At 34.0% G+C, this 21097-nt stretch overlaps 1 protein-coding gene across 2 annotated transcripts in view; it reads left to right on the top strand.

The window, feature by feature from the left end:
• Positions 1-21097, top strand: part of PDE6A (phosphodiesterase 6A) — a 103538-nt gene that overhangs the window by 58527 nt on the left and 23914 nt on the right. For both annotated transcript variants that reach the window (XM_051978687.1, XM_051978686.1), the window contains one exon: positions 3638-3738. In XM_051978687.1, coding sequence (XP_051834647.1) covers positions 3638-3738 — 101 coding nt within the window. The remainder of the gene's footprint in view (positions 1-3637; positions 3739-21097) is intronic.

Genomic DNA, 21097 nt, shown 5'->3' with positions numbered 1-21097 from the left:
ATCTTTGACAATTATTCTTTGTATGATTTTGACATGTCACCCTTGCAGGCTTCTGTTCCTCATCCATAAAGTGAATAAGCTGTATTTGATGGCTGCTGAGGTCTCTACCAATTTTCAACATGGGATTTGACTCATGTGCAAGACATGATGGAAGGGATGATATCCAGGATATGTTTTATAGAAACATTTGTTAAGTTTAACATAGTGCTAAGCACTATATTAAGTGCTAAAGATAGAAACATAAGTTAGCAAAAAAAAAAAAAAAAAAGGTTCTTACCTTCAAAGAGGTCATACCATAATTCATGAAGGTAGTACATAAAAAGGTGAACTGAAAATCTTTAAGGTTGAAGAGTTAGAAAGGCTATTAGTGAAAGGGGCAAAGTGTGGAAAAGAGGAAAAAAAGACTGGGGAGTTGAATTATAAGTGACATGGAGTATGATTGAAATCTTCCTGATAGGATGATTTCAGAGAGGCCTGGAGTGACTTGCATGAACTGATGCTAAGTGAAATGAGCAGAACCAGGAGATCATTATATACTTCAACAACAATACTACATGATGATCAATTCTGATGGATGTGGCCATCTTCAACAATGAGATCATTCAGGCCAGTTGCAATGGTCTTGTGATCAAAAGAGCCATCTACACCCAGAGAGAGAACTGTGTGGTTCACAACATAGCATTCTCACTCTTTGTTGTTGTTTGCTTGCATTTAATTTTCTTCATCATTTTCTTTTCTGATTTGATTTAATTTTTCTTGTATAGCAAGATAATTGTATAAATATGTATTCATATGTTAGATTTAACATATTTCTACCATGTTTAACATCTATTAGACTACTTGCCATCTAGGGGAAAAAGGTGGGAGAAGGGGTGGGGGGAACTGGAACACAAGGTTTTGCACGGGCTAATGTTGCAGAATTATCCATGCATATATTTTGAAAAATAAAAAGCTTTAATTAAAAAAAAAAAACACCTTCCTTATATAGTGATATTAGGAGAGAGAAACCTCAAAATGGAAAGATTTCTATGATGGCAACTTGGTTGTGAGGAAGAAGAAGAGAATTCTGGAGAGTGGAATCATTGGAGGAGGAGGGCTAGTCATTTGATAAGAGCAAAAGATAAAACTAAGTGCTGCCTTAGAACACATGAAATAATCTAGATCTAAAGAAAGATCTTAAAGCTCTCTTCCGGTCACAATGAAGATAACAGTTAGATAGTGGGAAGAATCTCCATGCAGGATTTGTGAGAAGTCATGTACCAAAATGACATATGATGAAAAACCATAAGTAGATTACAGCTTTTATCCTTGGAAAAATATACCCACCTTGATCTATTGGTAGTTTATTTTTTTATTCTATTTTATTTTATTTTCAGTTCCAAAATTTTCCTTTCCTTCCATCCCCTGCCCCACTCTTGTAAAGGCAAGATATGTGAATATATATTCATTCCTGACAACATACTTTCCAAGCATGTACACAGATGATTAGGTTGACAAACATTGCCTGAGCTAGTTCAGTGTTTGGGAAGCTCTGAAGGAAAGTATGAAAAAGAAGAGGCATTAGACTGCCTATCTAACTCAAGGTCTACAGAGTCATTGTGCTGACCTCATTGTTGTCTTCCTGTGAAATCTGGACAATCTAACAGCACTATGCAAGAAAACTTAATCACTTCCATTTGAATTATCTTCTGACAATTCTGGAGATCACCTTGCAAAATAAGATATTGAACACAGGTCTTTTCTCAAGCTAAATTGTCAAGCATTTAAACTCTACTACAGAAAACACAACTCCAGTGGGCTGGCCCACATTGTTCCAATGCCAAATGTATTTTATGGAGAACTCATGTAAGGCAGGCACTCACATGATGGTCAGAAGAAGCAATACCAGGACATTCTCAAGCTCTTTCTGAAGAATTTTGTAATCAATTGTGAGACACTAGAGACTCAGGCAAAAAACTTCCCAGCATAGTGTGTGCTCTGTGAACAAAGTAGAATTACAGTAGCTCAAAAGAAATGTGAGATAAGCAAATTCAGAGACATCTCCACTCTGATTCATATGTACTATTTGTGCCTAACTTAAGCCTTCCAAGCTCATCTTGGTTTGATCAGCCATACCTTGATTCATTTTGGTCTTCTCTGAGAATGAAGGAAAAACCAATCATTTGTATAGACATATGTATAGACCCACTGCATGTATATACACATATTACACACATGCATGTAAGTATAGACTGTCCAAGAAACTCTGCATCCTTTGGTTTCCTATCTGTAAGTACATAGTCTTTTTCATTAAAAGTCCTTTGGAATCATGGTGAATCATTGTATCCACAATCTATAATATTTTTAAAAATGAGATAGAGGTAAGATAAAAGAGTACATGACTCTAGCCTTCATTGAGAGGTATCATGGTCTAGTGGAAAAAAAGGTAGTCTTGGAAGCAGAAAGATTGGGGTTCAAATGCTACCTCTGAATCATTCTGGTTGTGTGAGTCTAGTCAAGTCAGTTAACCTCTCAATGCTTTAAACAACTCAACTTTAAAAATGTAAATGGCAGGAAAGGATTAGGATTCCTACTCCCTCTCCCTCTGGCCTTCACCTTTGCAATCTCTTCTCCATTAGATGTGACTTTCTAGTCATCAGCTAGTCATCAGTTCTACCCTGTGAAGAGATTTCCCTGAGCATGTCATGGGCAAAGCCATGGAACCTTCAGAGAAACTTCATCTATCTTCTCTCCAGACAGAAATTGCTTTATTAGGGGAAAAAAACAACTGGATTCATGCTCTTATCCTATTTTTGAGAAATTATGGAATATAAATCAGCAAAATTCTCTTTCATATAACTTCCAAACCTCCCATTTGATTATGATCTTGGCAATTTCCAACTGTTGGTTTTCTTTCTCAATATTCCATTGTGTTTGAACCATGTTAATTACTGCCTCTTTTTCAATCTCCCATCCTATTGCCCTTAGTAAAATACTACATAAACATTGCTTTGGTCAACCATATTTTTATCTTATGATGACTTTTAATATTAATTGAACAGAATTTTTTTAAAGTTTAAAGAAAAGTCAACTTTGCATTTATTTATCATACACTCTCTAAAGCAAGAGTGAGGGGGAGACACGGAAGAGGTTAAATAAGAACTGGCAAAAATCACCATCTGTAATCAGTTCTCCACAATGGAAGAAATTCAGCAATGCAGGTTCACCAAGGCACACTTCCCATTTTAGTTTCAAGATAATAACAACAGCAGTTTTATGTACCTATCACGTGCCAAGCATTGTGCTAAGTGATTTACAAGATGTCTCCTAATCATGGTAAACAATAGCAGTAAGGACTGCACTCTAGTTCTCTCAAATCACCAGCAACCCTGCCTCCTTCCACACCCAATCCTGTCTTTCTCAAAACTCAAACTCAGGATATGTGAGTTTATCTCTGCATCCACACGTCTTGCCTCTTTTGAAACCCCTTTTTCATAACAAGAGAGTCTCTTTAAGATGTAGGAACTTTTTAGTCAGTGGTTCCAAACAAATGAAAGATTTCTTCTCTGTTAAGCAGTTTTCATCTCAGGTGCTCTAAATCCTTTGGTAGGATAATACTACAGTTTTTAAAATATGTTTCTCTTTTGTTTTCCCTCAGAATCTAAATATCTTCCAGAACCTTAATCGAAGGCAGCATGAGCATGTCATCCACATGATGGATATTGCAATCATTGCTACTGACCTGGCCCTTTATTTCAAGTATGTGTTTCCTCTTGAGTTAAAGGAGGCTTTGTATCAAGAAACTTGTAGAGTTTAAAATAAAATGCAACAAAGCACGGAGATACCCTTCAATTAAAACCAACAAACATATATTAAGTGCTTGCTATTTGCTAAGCAGTGGGGATACAAAGACAAAAAACTAAGACAGTCTCTGGCCACTGTAGGGGATGATGCAACATATATACACAAAATAGTAAATACAAGATAATTTGGGGAGGGATCGATAAGTAGAGAAGATAGGAGGAAGGGGATGAAGAGAGAAGAAAGAGGGAAAGGAAAGAAAGAGGAAAGATAAGAGGGGTAGAGACAGACAGAGACAGGGAGGAAGGGAGAGAGGAGAGACAGGAGGGGAAAAAGAGAGAGGGAGACAGAGGAAACATAGAGAAGAAAGGAAAGATAGGAGAAAGAGAAAGAGGAGACAGACAGAGAACTAACAGCTAAAGATGTCAGGGATGGGAACGTTTCATGAAAAACATGACACCTAAGATGAACCTTGAACAAATACAGATTCTGAAACATGAAGAAAAAGAATATTCCCAATATTGAGGGATGTACTGTATGGGTGCACAAATAAATATAGGAAATGGAATGTTGAATTTGGGAACAGCAAATTAAACTGAAGTTTAATTTGGCTGAAATGTAATGTGCATAAAGAAGAATAAAGTTAGGTAAGGCTGTAAAGGTAGATTTGTGGTTTGTGAAGAGTGTTAAAAAGCAGGCTGAGTTTGTATTTTATTCTAAAAGTAATATGAAAATACTGAAGGTTTCTAAGCAGGGTGGTACTGGTTAGATTAATGATGATGAGTTATTTTTAAATAAAATAAAATTTATATATAAAAAAGTAAAAAAAAAAAAGATTAATGATGATGATTGATGATGAAGGAGAAGACGCAAAAATAATAACATTAAAAATACCAGTAGCTATTATTTTATAATGCTTTAAAGTTTTTAAAGCACTTTTCCTATATTAACTCACTTGATCCTCCTATCAACTCTGAGAGGTAAGTGTTATCATTCCATCTTACAGATAGAAAAATTGAGCTTATTTTATAGATTATATTAGAGTTAGAGGCTAATTTAGAAGTCCTTATTTGCCCCAGATCACATTGTTAATAAGAACATTTGATCTTCTTTACTTCAAGGCTAACATTCCACCTATTGTACCACTTTGAAGCCTGAAGAGAACTGGCATTAGGGAGATCAGTTAATAAGCTGTTAGCGGCATCGAAGTGGTACAGTGGATAAAACACTGGGCTGGAGTTAGGAAGATACAAGATCAAATAAACCTCACCTGCTTATTAGCTGTTTGACTCTGAACAAGTCATTTAACTTTTGTCTGTCTCAGTTTTCTTAACTGTAAAATGGGTATAATAACAGCACCTATCTCCCAAGACTGTTGAGAGAGCAAATGAAATAATAGTTGGGTTTTTATCAATACTATTGTATTTTTCCAAATACACAGATAGTTTCCAATATTCATTTTATAAAACTTTGGTTCCTAATTTTTTTCCCTTTCTTCCTTTCCCTCCCCTTCCCCAAGACAGCAAGCAATTTGATAGATTTAATATGTGCTATTCTTTCTTTTAAGAGAATAAGGTTTTTTTGTTTTGTTTTTTTTTTTTAGCTTAGGCATTTCTTTTCTTTATTTTCCCTTTTTTTAATTAATGTGTTATTCTTTTGAACATATTTTCACAACCAAATAATATTTGTAAAGAGTTTACAATGCCTGGCACATTTGATAGATATTTAATATTTAGATAGAGATATTTAATCGATGCTTGTTTCCTTTTTATCAGGACATTCTGGTGCGGGAGGGTGAGGCTTTGAATAGTGGTTGTGTAAGAGAAAAGGGGATGTATTCAGGATATATCATGCAAGTAAACTGGCAAGACTTGGAAAGGTAATTGAATATGTGGGAAAAAATGAAGAGTTGAAACTTTAAGACTGGGAATCTGAGAAATTAAAATAATAGGGATACTCTCAAATGAATTAGGGAAGTTTGGAAAAGGTTTGAGTTTAGAGAGGTTAGGAAGTTTCAGCCAAGGTTGAAACTAGAAAGATGTAGGACAATAGAGTGAAAGCTTGAAATGGAAAGTCTTTTAGGGTGATGGAGACTTAAGCATATTTGTAAGTACTGGATAAAATGCCAATACTTATGGAGAGATTGAAGATGAAAGAGAATAATTATTAAGCAAACTTCTGGAGGAAATTCATTTAAGAGCATAAGGAGAGTTGCCAATGACCATAGGCATTGAGGGCCACCTATTCCATAGACACCGAATGAAGGGGGAAAGGATATATCAAGATTTTGAGATGTGGAGTAGAGAGCACATAATGGATGGTCTTGAATTTCTCAGTAAAATATATGCCAAGGTCATCTTAGACGAGGGGATTGAGAGGGGAACAACTATCATAAAGTGAAAGGTCAGAAAAAGCTGTGCAAAATCTTCCTAAAGGAAGAATAAAAGACTTGATGTGCAGTAGGCAAGTTTTCAAATGAAAATAAATAGCACAATTTGTTCATGTTATCTTAGTAGTGAACTAGAGTGGTATAGTTTTACATGGTTTCTTTTAACACCATTAAGAACCATGAAAAAGGGAACAGCTAAATGGCAGAGTGGATAGAGCACTGCCCTGGAATCAGAAGGACCTGAGTTCAAATCCAGCCTCATACACTTAACACTTACTAGCTGTGTGACCCTGGGCAAGTCACTTAACCCCAATTTTCTTTAAAAATAAAAAAGAACTATGAGACAGAGGGGAATGACAGGAGTAACCAAGGGATCCAGAGAACCAAGTGTTGAATTTTCATTGTGAACATTTACACTTTAGAAATTAGCAAATACTATAAATCTAGGTTTGATTTATTTATTGATTTATTGTTGATTATTTAGACTTTAAAAAGCTATGAAGAAAACATTAATAGCAGAACAAATTTAAAAGTGTACTACCAGTATTTTTCCCACCCATCACCAGTTGTTAAACATTAATCAGCATGTCCTTGGATAGTTGAGTGGGATGTGGGGGAGTCATAACTCACAGTTGAAGATTGGTTGGGCATGAATGGCAGTAAAACAAAGGTTCAAAAGATTCAACGACTGAGGATAGTGTATTAATTGTAGTTCATAGAACCCTAAATTGTAAAGGATCTTAGAGATTCATTTAGATCTAAAGGTGAAAAAACTGAGTATCTGGGAGTTTAAATTATTTGTTCAAGGCCATGCAGGAAATAATCAGCAGTCAGAATTTCAAACCAGATTGTCTAATTCCAAAGCCAGGACCCTTTCCATCATATTATGCTTCCTCTGGAGAAACAATCTAATCAGCTATTGGGTCAAGACTATGAAGAAAAGAATAGTAAGGGCAAAGCTGGGCTAACTGACTGAGAGAACAGGAAAAGTGAAAGGAACTGAAGAAGTTATTTAGGAGGAATGAGTCAAAATGGTAGATGGAAGATCAAGAGGGTGCAATCAGAGAGAGCTATTTCAAAGATCAAAATCATGAAGGTAACTCACTTATGGAGGATGATGAGTACTTGCATCTCTGTGAGTGGCAAAGGGAGAGTGAAGATATAAGTAATGGGAGTTAAAAAGATTAATAAATTGGAAGATAAGAATATTTGAAGGGATATCAATATATATGCCAAAATCCCTATGTATGAGACTAGATGCTGGGTGGAGAAGAAGGACAATTAATACAAATACTGAACTTTTTGTGAAGTGAGGAGATTGGCGTAAAGATTGAGAGATCATAACAATGAATTTGACAGGATGATATACATTCACACACATATACAAACAGACATACACATACACATATACAATGTATGTGTATATACATCTATATATATATATTCATCAATATATGTGTGTGTGTATATATATATATAGGGGTGTGTGTATGTCTGTCTGTGTGTGTGTTTGTGTGTATGGATGAAATTATCCTAAAAGGAGGTCAGGTTACAACTTTTTAAATTGAGTTGTATTTTATTTTTATTTCTCAATTATCTTCCTTCCCTGTTCCCTATTCCTCACTCACTGATACCCAGTATCAAATTGTTTTAATGATTTTGTAGTACAGTTCAAAGTCTGATACAGCAAGACTTCCTTTCCCCCTATTTTTTCCCCCAATTGATTCACTTGCTATTCTTGACCTTTTGTTCCTCCAGATTAATTTTGCTATTTTTTAATAGTTCTAAAAAATAAATTCTTTGGTAATTTGATATGCATGTTATTAAATAACCAAATTAATTTAGGTGGTATTTGATTTTTATTATTGGCTTGGCATACCCATGAGCAATTAATATTTATCCACATTGATGTTTCTAAATTAATGTTATTCAAATCTTAATTTTTTGAATTTGTGGAAATTTTTTATAATTGTATTCATATAGTTTCTTTGTGTGTATTGGCAGATAAGCTCCCAAGTATTTTATATTGTTCATGGTAATTTTAAATGAAATTTCTTTTTCCCTATCTCTTCTTGTTTGATTCTATTGATATTATACAAAATATGGATGATATATCCTGAAACTTTTCTTAAGTTGTTAATTGTTTTAATTAGTTTTTAATTGACTTTCAAGGGTTTCGAGTTAAATCATCACATGATGATCTGCCAAAAAAAAGTTTTATTGGAGGTTTTTGTCAATGCTTCTTCCTTCATTTTCTTCTTCTTGTCTCATTGTTATAGCTAGCATTTCTAGTGTAATATTGCTTCACTCCTCATCATATTGAAAAGGCTTCTAGCTTCTCTCCATTACAGAAAATCTTGTTTCTTGGTTTTAGATGGATATTTAAAGGTTGTTCCATTAATTTCTATGCTGCCTAATGTTTTTAACAAGAAAGTTCTGCCAAAAAGCCTTTTCTGTGTTTATTGAAGTAGTCATATGATTTTTGTAGCTTTGCAACTAAAGTAGCCAATTATATTTATAGTTTTTCAAATACTGAGTCAGCCCTGCACTTCTGGCATAAATCCAGACCGGTCAGAGTGTAGGATCTTTGTACTATATTGCTGTCATCTCCTTGCTAATATTTTATTAACTTTTAACTTTTTTGCATCATTATTATATTCATTAGATAAATTGTTCTATAGTTTTTTCTCTCTCTTTTCTTAGTTTAGGTATCAAAATCATTATTAATTCAGTAGTGTCTCTCCTTTACATAATTTTCAAAGAGTTTATGAGATAATAATTCGCTGTTCTTTAAATGTTTGGTAAAATTCATTTGTAAATCTGTCTGGTCTTGGGTTGTTCTGATTTTTTTAAGGTCTCTTAAAAATCTGTGGATTTTAAATTTTCTTTTAAAAGATATGATTATTTGGTTCTATTCTGTGAATCTAGGATTTTATATTTTTGTCAATATTCATCAATTTCATTTCAATTGTCAGTTTTGTTAGTACATAGTTGGGCAAAAAAAAAAAAAAAAACTTTCCCCAAAATTGTTTTTGTTTCTTCTTCATTGATTGTGAATATACCTTTTTTATTTTTGATATTGGTAATTTTCTTTAAAAAAAAAAAAAAGCCAAATGAATTAATGACATCTCTATTTCATTGTGTTCCCCTCTTTCTCTCCCCCCCCCAAAAAAAATCCTTTAACTCATAGTTTTATTAGCTAAATTTTTATTGTCAATTTTATTCATCTCACTTTTAATTTTTGATATTTCTATTTGGGTGCTTACTTTGGGGAAGTTATTTGCTGGATCTTGGGAAGGAGAATTGTTGCTTCTTTTAAATTCTATACACAATTTATTGATCTATTCCCTCTCTCTTTTGTTGATATAAGCATTCAGATAGAAAATTTCCCCTAAGTATTTCTTTGGCTGCATCACACAAATTTTGATATGCTCTCTCATTGTTGCCATTCCCTTTATTGAAATTATTGATAACATAGTATTTTCACCTTTTTTTGTTGTTGTTTGCTTGCTTTTTTTTTCTTCCTCGTTTTTTTTTCCTTTTTGATCTTATTTTTCTTGTGCAGCATGATAAGTATAGAAACATGTTTAGAAGAATTGCACATGTTTAACCTATACTGTTTTATTTGCTGTCTAGGGGTAGGGGGTGGGGGGAAAGGAGGGAGAAAAATTTAGAACACAAGGTTTTGCAAGGGTGAATTTGAAAATTATCTTTGCATGTATTTTGAAAATAAAAAGCTATTACTTAAAAAAAAAAAAAAAAGGCATTAGCATTTGCTTTGCCCTTTCACCATCACTGCCAAAGAAAGATATTATTGATGGTTTCTATGATTTGTTTTTAGATTCCCATTCTTTAAGATAAAGTTATTTGGTTTCTAATTAATTTTTAATCTATGCTTTAAAGACTCTTTATTGAATGTAATTTCTATTGCATTGTGGTCAGGAAAAGATTCTTTAATTTTTGTTTTTCTGCATTTTTGTGAGATGTTTATGACCTAACGATCAATTTTTGTGAAAGTTCTATGCACAATTGGGAATAGATATCTTTTTTATTTCCATTTAATATTTTCCAGAGATCTCTCATATTGAACTTACAAAAAATTCTATCAATCTTTTTTACTTCTTTCTTGTTTATAATAGATTTATCTAGGTCTAAGAAGGATAAACTGAATTCTCCCACTATTGTAATTATTCATTCTTTCTTCTGTTAATTCATTTACATTTTCCTCTAAGAATTTAGATTTATGCCATTTGATATATACATATTCAATAATTATATTACTTCATTGTCTTTGGTACCTTTTAGCAAGATGTTTTTTCCTCTTTATATCTTTTAATTAGATCTAGTTTTGCTTCATTTTTTCTGAGATCATGATTGTCTTTTTTTTTAACTTCAATTGAAGCATAATAGATACTGCTCCACTTCCTTATTTTAATTCTGCTTCAAATGTGTTTTTTCTAAACAACATATTATTGAATTTTGGTTTCTAATTCATTTTGCTATCCTTTTCCACCTAAGAGAAGAGTTCATCCTATTGACATTAAAAGTTATGATTGCTAATTACATATTTCCCTCCCTCTTATGCTTTTTTATTTCTCTCCCCTTTTAAGAGTCCATTATTCTTCTGATCACTATCTTTCTTCTCATTCCCTTTCTCTTTTTTCTTTAATCTCTTTCCCTCCTCTTTCTCTGTTAAATAAAAGGAATTTCTGTTTCTAACTCTGTCTGTGTCTGTTTGTGTGTGTGTGTGTATATGTGTGTATTCTTCCCTCCTTTAGCCACTTCAAATGAGAGTGAATTTCAAATTTCACTGCTCCCTCCCACTGACCCCTGCATTATATAAATTCTTCCTTACACACTCCATTTATGTGAGACAACTTTCCCTATTCTGTTTTCTTCCTTTTCCCTCCTAGTACATTCCTTTTCTCCACCCATCCATTCTTATTTTGAGTACATCCAAATATAATATAATTGTACACACTATACCTTTACCTCTAATAATAACAACGTTCTAAGGAATTATATATATCATCTCCCCATATACGAACATGAACAATTTAAACTTATCTAGTCCCCTCTGATTTTGCACTCATATTTACCTTTTTAATGTTTCTCTTGAGTCTTGTATTTATAGATAAAATTTTCTTCTCAGTTCTGGTCTTCTTATCAACAATGCCAGGAAATCTTCTATTTCATTAAACATCTATATTTTTTTTCTCCTGTAAAATTATACTTAATTTTGCTGCCTACACACATCATTCTAGGCTGTAAGTCTTGAACCTTTGCCTTCTAAAATATCACATTTCAAATAGTTGCTAAATCTTGTGTTATCTTGACTTGGCTTTCACAATACTTGAATTATTTTTGGCTGCTTATGGCATTTTTCCCCTTTTTTTATCTGAGTGCTCTGTATTTTTAGTTATAATATTCCTGGGAGCGTTCATTTTAAAAATTTTTTTCAGGCTGTGACTGGTAGATTCATTTTATTTCTACTTTGTGCTCAAGTTCTAAAATATCTGGGAAGTTTTATTACTTCTTGAAATATAATGATTAGAGTCTTTTTTGTTCATGTCTTTCATGTAGTCCACTGATTCTTAAATGATCTCTCCTTGATCTGTTTTCCAGATCAGTTGTTTTTCCTATGAGATATTTAAGATTTTTTTCTACTTTTTTCAGGCTTTTGACTTTGTTTTATAATTATAAAACTAACTTTCATGGAGTCCTTAGATTCTATATGGCTATAGATGCTAATCTATGCCTAAAGATTCTAATTTTCAAGTAGCTATTTTCTTTAGTAAGATTTTGAACTTCTTTTATTTATGCTGTTAATTCTCTTTTGATATCTTCTTTCCTTAGCTCTCATTTGGATTTAAAAAAATTTTTTTAAACTACTTTTAAAAACTGTTCTAGGAATCATAATGGACTTGTGGCTAAGCTGCATTTCTTTTCCTTTGAAGCTTTGCTTTAATATATTTTCAAGTTATTTCTTTCTGTGTATATTTGTGTGTTGAGCTTCTCCGTCACCACAGTAGCTTTTTATAGTCAGGTTCTTTTTTTTGTTTGTTTGTTTACTCATTTTTCCAGGCTACTTCTTAACTGTGGACTTTATATTAATGCCAAGTTCTGCTTATTTCTTGAGAGAAAGGGAATATTTGGCCTGAGGTTTTGTTCTTTTACGTCCTTCTACTGTTTTCACATATCACTTTGGGAGCCTGCAAGTTTTCAGTACCCTAAAATAATAAAGTTCCCAACTCAGGTTTAGATTCATTGGCTTGTCTGTAGTTGAATTTCTGTGGACTATTGCTGGATCGTCAACCTGAAAGAAGTCACTGAAGTTTTAGAGTGACTCTATTGTTATTCCTCCTTTGATGGGACTCCTGCTCTAGTTATTCCACTGTAGACTTGGATGGTCAGATAAAGTCTACTATTGCATCCATGCTGTTCTGTTCCTTGGATTAGAGACTCCTAGATCCATTTCTGGAACTTTTTTTTTTTTTCAGTATAGAGTTAGGGTGGGCCACACTCTCATGACTGCTCTTCTTTACTCCAGATTAGGTATTGGGTGATAGCACTGCTAGATAGTACCCATTCCTGTGTCCAATGTTGTAATCTTCTTCTTCCCTGGTGCTTACTACCCTGATAGTCTGTGTTGGATCAATTTTTGTAAATGTTCCCTTTTTTTGTGTGCTGCTGCTGCTCATATTCCTGGCCAGTCCTTTGTCTCCCTATGTCTACAGACTTCTTTGCCTGTATTCCTAAATTGCCCAGGGATCCAAAATTGACTTGCTATTACTTTTTTCTTGGCTTTCCAATGAGAATTTGGTCAGGCACTTTTTTTTTCAGGTACATTTTTTAGATTATCAAGGAGAAGATATGATGAAAAACCTAAGTAAAAATGCTTCCTCTCCCTTTACTATCTTAACTCTGCTCTCAAGGATAAGTTACAGTGATGATTTAGAGGAAAGGTCATTAAATAACAGTGGGAGTGAAATATATGGTCTCAGAATTAAAGACATTAGAACTACCAGGAGTAAGAATTTACTCAAGGGAAAGCAAGGACTGGATAACTTGAATCCTTACTTTTAATGCAATTTCTTTTCTTTTCCCCCATCCTAATCTATAGCATGATTGTATACAAATCAAATTCAGAAATTTGGAATGAGAATTCAGATTTGGGATATAGTCTTGATTCTGCCACTAGCTTACTATATGTCCTTGGATAAATTACTTCCCCTCTCAGGCTTCAGTATCCCCAACTGTAAAATGAGGTGAATAATCCCCATCTTGCTAAATGAACAGGAAAAAGCACTGGTCTGTGACTTAGGAGACCTAAGATCTGATTTTAATTGTATCTGTCTAGCTATGTGACTTTGAATAGTTCTCCCATAGGCCTCAGTTTCCTCCTGAGTAAAATGAAGAGATTGGGCCTCATGATTTCTAAGTTTTTTTTTTTTTTTTTTCAGTTCTGACATTCTATGATTTAATCTATGTGGGGATTGAAAAATGCATCCAGGAAGAGACCAACTAATTAGAAATTTGGACAGATGGAACAAACCTTCTTTCCAGCACACAAAGGAAGCAGCCAAGAGCTATTTGTGAAAAACTTAAGGGGAATATTTTATTCTCCTTAAACAAATTGTTCTTGGCTCATTCAGAATCAGAAATATGTTCTCAGATGATTTTACCAGTTTTTAAAGGGCAAAAGGTCAGGATCAGAGTTATGTAATTATAGGTTATGAAAGCTATGACCCCTCATCTAGGCCATAGATCAAACATACACCATACTGGCCACCTTCATCCCCTATCTCATTTCAAGAGCTTTTGGTCTGTTAACCCCATGGAGTATTTTAGTAGTATGTTAATCAATGTTAATCAATTAAATATGGGGATACATTATCAGGTGTTCTATTTCCTCATGACTTTCACACTTTCTTTTTTTTAATGATTTTTTTCTATTTTTTATGTATTTTATTTTATTTTTACATGTATATTAGCTTTTTAAATACATATTTCTTGGGGCAGCTAGGTGGAGCAGTGGATAGAGCACCAGCCCTGAAGTCAGGAGGACCTGAGTTCAAATTTGATCTCAGACACTAAACACTGCCTAGCTGTGTGACCCTGGGCAAGTCACTTAACCCCAGTTGCCTCAGCAAAAATAATAATAATAATAATAAAAATTAACAAGGTACATGTTTCTCTATGAATCATGTTGAAAGAAAAAATCAAAACAAAAGGGAAAACCCTGAAAGAAGAAAAAAAACAAAAGAGCGAACATAGCGTTTGTCCCCCAATCTGTTCTCTTTTTTATTTATTTATTTTTTTAGATTTATTTATTTTTTAATACAAATTGCTTTATGAATTATGTTGGGAGAGAAAAAATCAGAGCAAAAGGGAAAAATCATGAAAGACTTTTAAAAAACATAGAAAAAAGTGACCATAGCATATGTTGATTTATATTCAGTCTCCTTAATTCTTTTTCTGGATGCAGATGGCATTTTCTAACCAAAGTCTATTGAGATGGCTTTGGATCACTGAACCACTGAGAAGAACCAAGTCTTTTATGTTGATCACTGCACATTCTTGCTGTTACTGTGTACAATGTATTCCTTGTTCTGCTTATTTAGCTCAGCATCAATTCATGTAAATCTTTCCAGATCTTTCTAAAATCAGCTTGTTCATCATTTTTTATACAATAATATTCCATTAACTCCATATACCACAACTTGTTAAGCCATTCATTCATCTATTCATTTTCCAATTCTTTACTACTACAAACATCTTTGCACATCCTTTCCTCTTCTTTATGGTTTCCTTGGGATACAGACCTAGTAATGGCACTGCTGGGTGGAAGGGTATGCAGAGCTTGATAGCCCTTTGGGCATAGTTCCAAAATGCTTTCCAGAATGGTTGGATCACAGTGCATTAGTGTTCTAGTTTTCCTACATCCCCTCCAACATGGATCATTATCTTTTTTGATCTATGGCCTAGATGAGGGATCATAACTTTCATAACCTATAATTACATAACTCTGGTTCTGACCTTTTGCCCTTTAAAACCTGGTAAAATCATCTGAGAGCATATTTCTGGATCTGAACAAGCCCAACCAATTTGTTTTCCAGTCTGAGAGATGTGAGGTGGTACTCAGAGTTGTTTTAATTTGTATTTCCCTAATCAATAGTGATTTTTTTAAATTTAAATTTTATTTTATTTAATAATAACTTTGTATTGACAGAATCCATGCCAGGGTAATTTTTTACAACATTATCCCTTGCACTCGCTTATGTTTCATTTTTTTCCCCTCCCTCCCTCCACCCCACCCCCAAGATGGCAAGCAGTCCTATATATGTTAAATATGTTGCAGTATATCCTAGATACAATACATATTAATCAATAGTGATTTAGAGCATCTTTTTCATCTAAGTATGGGTGGCTTTAATTTCATCATCTGAAAATTGTCTGTTCATATCCTTTGACCATTTATCAATTGTAGAATGACTTGTATTCTTATAAATTCAAGACAGTTCTTTATATATTTTAGAAATAACATCTTTTTCAGAAACACTGGATTAAAGATTTTTTCTTAGCTTTGTATTTCCCTTTTAATCTTGTTTCTGTTGGTTTTGTTTATGCAAAACCTTTTTAATTTAATGTAATCAAAGTTGTCCATTTTGTCTTTCATAATATTCTCTAGTTCTTCTTTGGTCATAAATTCCTCTCTTCTCTAAAGATCTGAGAGATAAATTATCCCTCATTTTCCTCATTTGTTTGCAATATCATCCTTTATGTCCAAATCATGTATCCATTTTGACCTTATTTTGGTATGGGGTGTTCAATGTAAATCTATGCTGAATTTCTGACATATTATTTTTGTCAAATATGAATTCTTATTCCAGAAGCTGGAGTTTCCCCCACACTATTCTCTTTTTTATTATTTTTTTATTAAAGCTTTTTATTTTCAAAACATATGAATGGATAATTTTTCAACATTAACCTTTGCAAAACCTTGTGTTCCAATTTTCCCCCCCTTCTCTCAACTGCCTCCCCTATCAAGTTATCCAATATATGTTAAACATGATAAAAATATCTTTTAAATACAATATAGGTATACATATTTATACAATTATCTTGCTCACAAGAAAAATTAGATCAAAAAGTTTAAAAAAATGAGAAAGAAAATAAAATTTAAGCAAACCACAACAAAAAGAGTAAAAATGCTGTGTTGTAATCTACCCTCAGTTCCCACAGTCCTCTCTCTGGGTGTATATGGCTCTCATCATCACAAGATCACTGGAACAGACCTAAATCATCTCATTGTTGAAAAGAGCCATGTTTATCAGAATTGATCATCATACAATCTTGTTGTTGTCATGTATAATGATCTCCTGGTTCTGTTCATTTCATTCAGCAACAATTCATGTAAGTCTCTCCAGACTCTCTGAAATCTTCCTGTTGATCGTTTCTTATAGAACATAATATTCCATAATATGAATATACCATAACTTATTCAGCCATTCTCTAATTGATGGGCATCCATTCAGTTTCCAATTTCTTGCCACTACAAAAAGGGCTGCCACAAACATTTTTGCACATGCCCCACACTTTTCTCAAGAAAGACAATGTATATTTTAGCCCTCCCCACCAAGGAAACAGAGATGTTTAGTACAGAAAAGGGAAGAAATTGGGGGATGGTAATAGTCAGGTATCTTCAAGTACCATGAAGACCACCTTCATTTGGAAGAGGAATTGGACTTTGTTCTGCTTACTTCCACTAATGTCTATCCTTTGTCACTCTTGTCTATAACATCAGGTTTTTTAATATTGGTTTTTAAAAATCAGTTGTTTTTTAAAAAATAAATTTGCATGAAATAATGACGATAAAATGAGAGAAGCAAGAAAACATTGTATATATGACAGCAAAATTGTTTTAAGAACAACTTTTAGTGAATAAATCATTTTTGACTATTATAAATACCTAAATTAACTACAAAGGACATATAAAGGAAGTTACTATTTACATCCAGAAAAAGAACTGATAAATAGAAGTATGTAGAAAATGATTTTACATATATATGTGTGTGTGTGTGTGTGTGTGTATATATATATAAATTTATATATATATACATACACACACACACACACACACACACACACACACACACATATATATATTTGTATCTAATAGTGGCCATGTTTAAGATTGGAAGGAGGGGAGAAAGGGAAAAAAAGGAATTTACATGATAACTTTATCATATATTTATAAGGAAAGCAAGTTGTACATAATAGATTTGCAGTTTCATGTGCAGTCATTTTTTTTTATTATTATACTGTTATAGAAATGATTGCTTTATTCCTTCAAATAAAATAAATTTTTAAAAATAAAAATAAATCATTTCTAGAAATATAGGATAGGGAAATACAGATAGGGAAGAGCAGAATACAATTCATGAAAAAAGGCCTATAGTTTCTAGTAGACTGCAAATTCAAAATGAATCAGCAGTGTGATAGGGCAGCCAACAACGGGCAGCCATTGGATCTGGAGTCAGGAAAGTCTGAATTTAATTCCTGCCTCAAACATTTTCTAGCTGCAGCAAATAACTTTAGCCTTTGTCCCCCTCAGTTTCCATCTGTATAAAATGAGAATAATAATAGCATTGTAGTTGTGGAGATAAAATGAGATAATATTTGTAATGTGCTTTACAAAACTTAAAGTGCTATGTAAATATATATGTTTTGCTATGTAAATGCTATATAAATACATATTACTGTGAGGTTAAATGAATAGAAGCCAAGTAACCAGAATAAGTAATTGTTTCTATGAACATAAGCGATATTACTGTTTCTTAAGTTTATCCATTGCCTTGCAATAGACATTGCATGAGGACAAACATGAGGAGGGAGTAAATTCTAGACACAAGGAATAACTAATTTAAGGGTGAAGGGATGGAGTGACTTGTGTGAGAAACTGAGAAGAGGCTAATTTGGCTGGACATCAAAGTCCTGGAAGGAGTATAATATTTCATGAAACTAGAAATATAGTTTGGGGTAAGTTGTAAAACACTTTAAGAATCAAACAAAGGAGTTCATATATGAACACAGAAGCAATAGGTAACTAGAATTTATTGAGTAGAACAGTGACACTATTTCAGGAAAAACATTTTAGCAGCTGGGTAGAGAACTAAGCTGATAGCTAAGCTAAAGTTATAGCTATGAGTAGAAGGAAAATGTTAAATGCAAGAGATATAGGAGAGACCACAAGATTTGGAAACTTAGGCAAAGTAGACTGAAGAGTCCAGGATAATTTCTAGTTTATGAATCTGGTAGACTGAAAGAATAGTGCTTGGGGAGGGGCTGGGGCAGCTAGGTGGTGCAGTGGATAGAGCATCAGCCCTGAACTAGAGCACCTCAAGGCATTCAGGGTTAAATGACTTGCCCAGGGTCACACAACTAGGCAGTGTTAAGTGTCTGAAGTCATATTTGAACTCAGGTCCTCCTGACTTCAGGGCTGCACCACCTAGCTGTCCCCAAATAGTGGTATTTTCAACAGACTAAGTAAAGTTTGGTAGAGGCTTTGGGTGAAAGATATTTTTTTCTTTGCATGAACATGCTGAGTTTGAGATGTTTCTGGAACATCCAATATGAAATGTCCTATAGGTAGTATGTGATATAGAACTCAAGAGAGAGCCTAGGGCTGGACATATAGATATACAGATCTGTAAATCATCTATAAAGGAATGATAATTAAATTCCTGGAAGCTGATGAGTGTCCCGTCCAGCAGGACCTTGTAATTAGTGGGGTGTCGAGGAAACGACTAAGACCTGCAAGAGAAACAGGTGAGAAGGAGGAGGGAGACTACATTGCGGTGGGAAAAAGTCTCATTTATTGAAAAAAGGAGCTTAGTTATATATGGTTTGACTGCCTGCGTTTTCTGGGTGGGGGGTTGCAATGTAAAGAGAAGAATGTCAGACCACAGGTGTGGCTGACATCCTGGGGCATACTGGTTATCTAGTTCCGGGGCGGAAATGGCCAATTTCCTGGGACACACTCATTATCTTGTCTCAGGAATTTAGGACGTATTGTTTGTTCACAATGTTTTAGCTAACCGTATCAGAGTTTATGCACAGGTTGTCATGTTCTTCTTGGCTCTTTGTTTCCTGTCTCCAACAGATGAGAACAACAAAAGAAAGTGTATAGAAAAGAAAGGAAAAGGAGAGAAGAGAGAAGAAGAGAGGAGAGAAAAGAGAAACTCAGAAGAGGGGAAGGGAAGGAAAAGGAAGAGACACACCAGGATAGAGCCTTGGGAAATACCCATAGTTAATAGGCATGTATGAATGATGAGAGAGTGAGGAGAAATGGTGAGACAGGTAGCAAAAGAAAATCAGGAGATGGTAGTGACACAAAAATAGAGAGGAAAAAGCATCTAGGATTTGAGAATAGTCAAATGTATCAAATGAAATGCAGAGATAATCTGCATAACCACTCCCCAAACAAAACAAAACAAATAAAAAATAAAATTCCATCAGATTTGGCAAGTAATAGATCATTGATTATTTTTGAAAAAGTCATTTCAGTTCAGTAATGATGTTGGAAGCCAGATTACAAAGGACAAAGAAGAGAACAGGAAGAGAACAAATGAAAGTGATCAGTGTAAACAGCTTTTTCTAGGAGACTGGCTAAAAAAAGGAAGGAAAATATACAATGATAGCTTGAGAATAGTAGGGTCTAGTGCAGGCCTTTTATGAATTGGGAGAGGTAGCCTGTTTGAAAGCATTAAACAAAAAATGATAAATAGAGAGAAACCAATGATGATAAGATGGGGGGGGGGGGAAGGGAGTTAAGAATGATTTAGTGGATAATTTGCTTAAAAAGATGTGGGTAGATGGATTTGAAGGCGGATGAAAAAAGATAGACCTTGCCAAGGACAAAGACCATTTTGTTATCAGAGACTGGAGAAAAAGAGGAGAGAATTTAGAATAATATCATGAAGTTTTGAGATGAATAAAAGAGAATAGTATGCTCAGTAAATGGCTTCAATTTTCTCAATAAAAAGGCAAGATCCTCATCTGAGAGGGTAGGGAGAGGAAGAATGAGAAGCTTAAGAACAGAAAAGAAGGTTTGGAATGGTTTTGTGGAGGGTGAAATTGGGAATCAATTAGGGCAGAATAAAAGAATTGCCTTGTTGTAACAAAGGCTCCATTAAAGTTACCCAGCACAAATTTATTGCGTTCTCAGTCAGCACTCTTTTATGACTTCCCCCAATTCTGTTCAAATGAGTAAAAACCAAGTAGGTGGAAATAACCCTGAAGTGAGGTTGCAACAGGACAATAGGGCAAAGGGTTTAGGAATAGAGGATGGTGTTGAGCTGATTTGGTTTGCTAAAGCATCAAAACTGAAAAGAGAAGAAAGAGAAGTCAGAACATAGAAAATAGTCTGAGAAATTGAGGGGTGGCTAATCAAGAAGAAGCAAAGAAGGTAAAAAAAGGTAAAGTATCAGGAAAACAATAGTAATAAAACATTTCTCCCATAATCTTAGAGCATACTCTAATTCTATTACACACAGCAGCAATGGAAAATGTGAGCATACTCTTACAATAGTCCTCCAGTAAAGAATCACACATTTGGAGAAGAGATATGGCTAAGGCAGTTCATATTACCCATAACAACTATTGTTCAGTCATTCTAATATAGCCAACTCTTTTTGATCCCATGGACCACTGCAATTAAATCCTTCTATTCTCCACTATCTCCTGAATTCTGTTCAAGCTCATGTTCATTGCTTCCATGACACACTATCCATCCATTTTATCTCCTGCTACCTCCTTTTCCATTTGCCTTCAATCTTTCCCACATCGGGGTCTTTTCCAATGACTCCTGCCTTTTCATTATGTGGCCAAAGTATTTAAGCTTCAGCACTCTATGTCTCTAATGTC

Source organism: Antechinus flavipes, chromosome 2 (genome assembly GCF_016432865.1).
Source record: "Antechinus flavipes isolate AdamAnt ecotype Samford, QLD, Australia chromosome 2, AdamAnt_v2, whole genome shotgun sequence".
Lineage (NCBI taxonomy): Eukaryota > Metazoa > Chordata > Mammalia > Dasyuromorphia > Dasyuridae > Antechinus > Antechinus flavipes.
The sequence above is the reverse complement of the archived record's forward strand: the minus strand, read 5'-3'. Positions and strand labels throughout refer to the sequence as shown.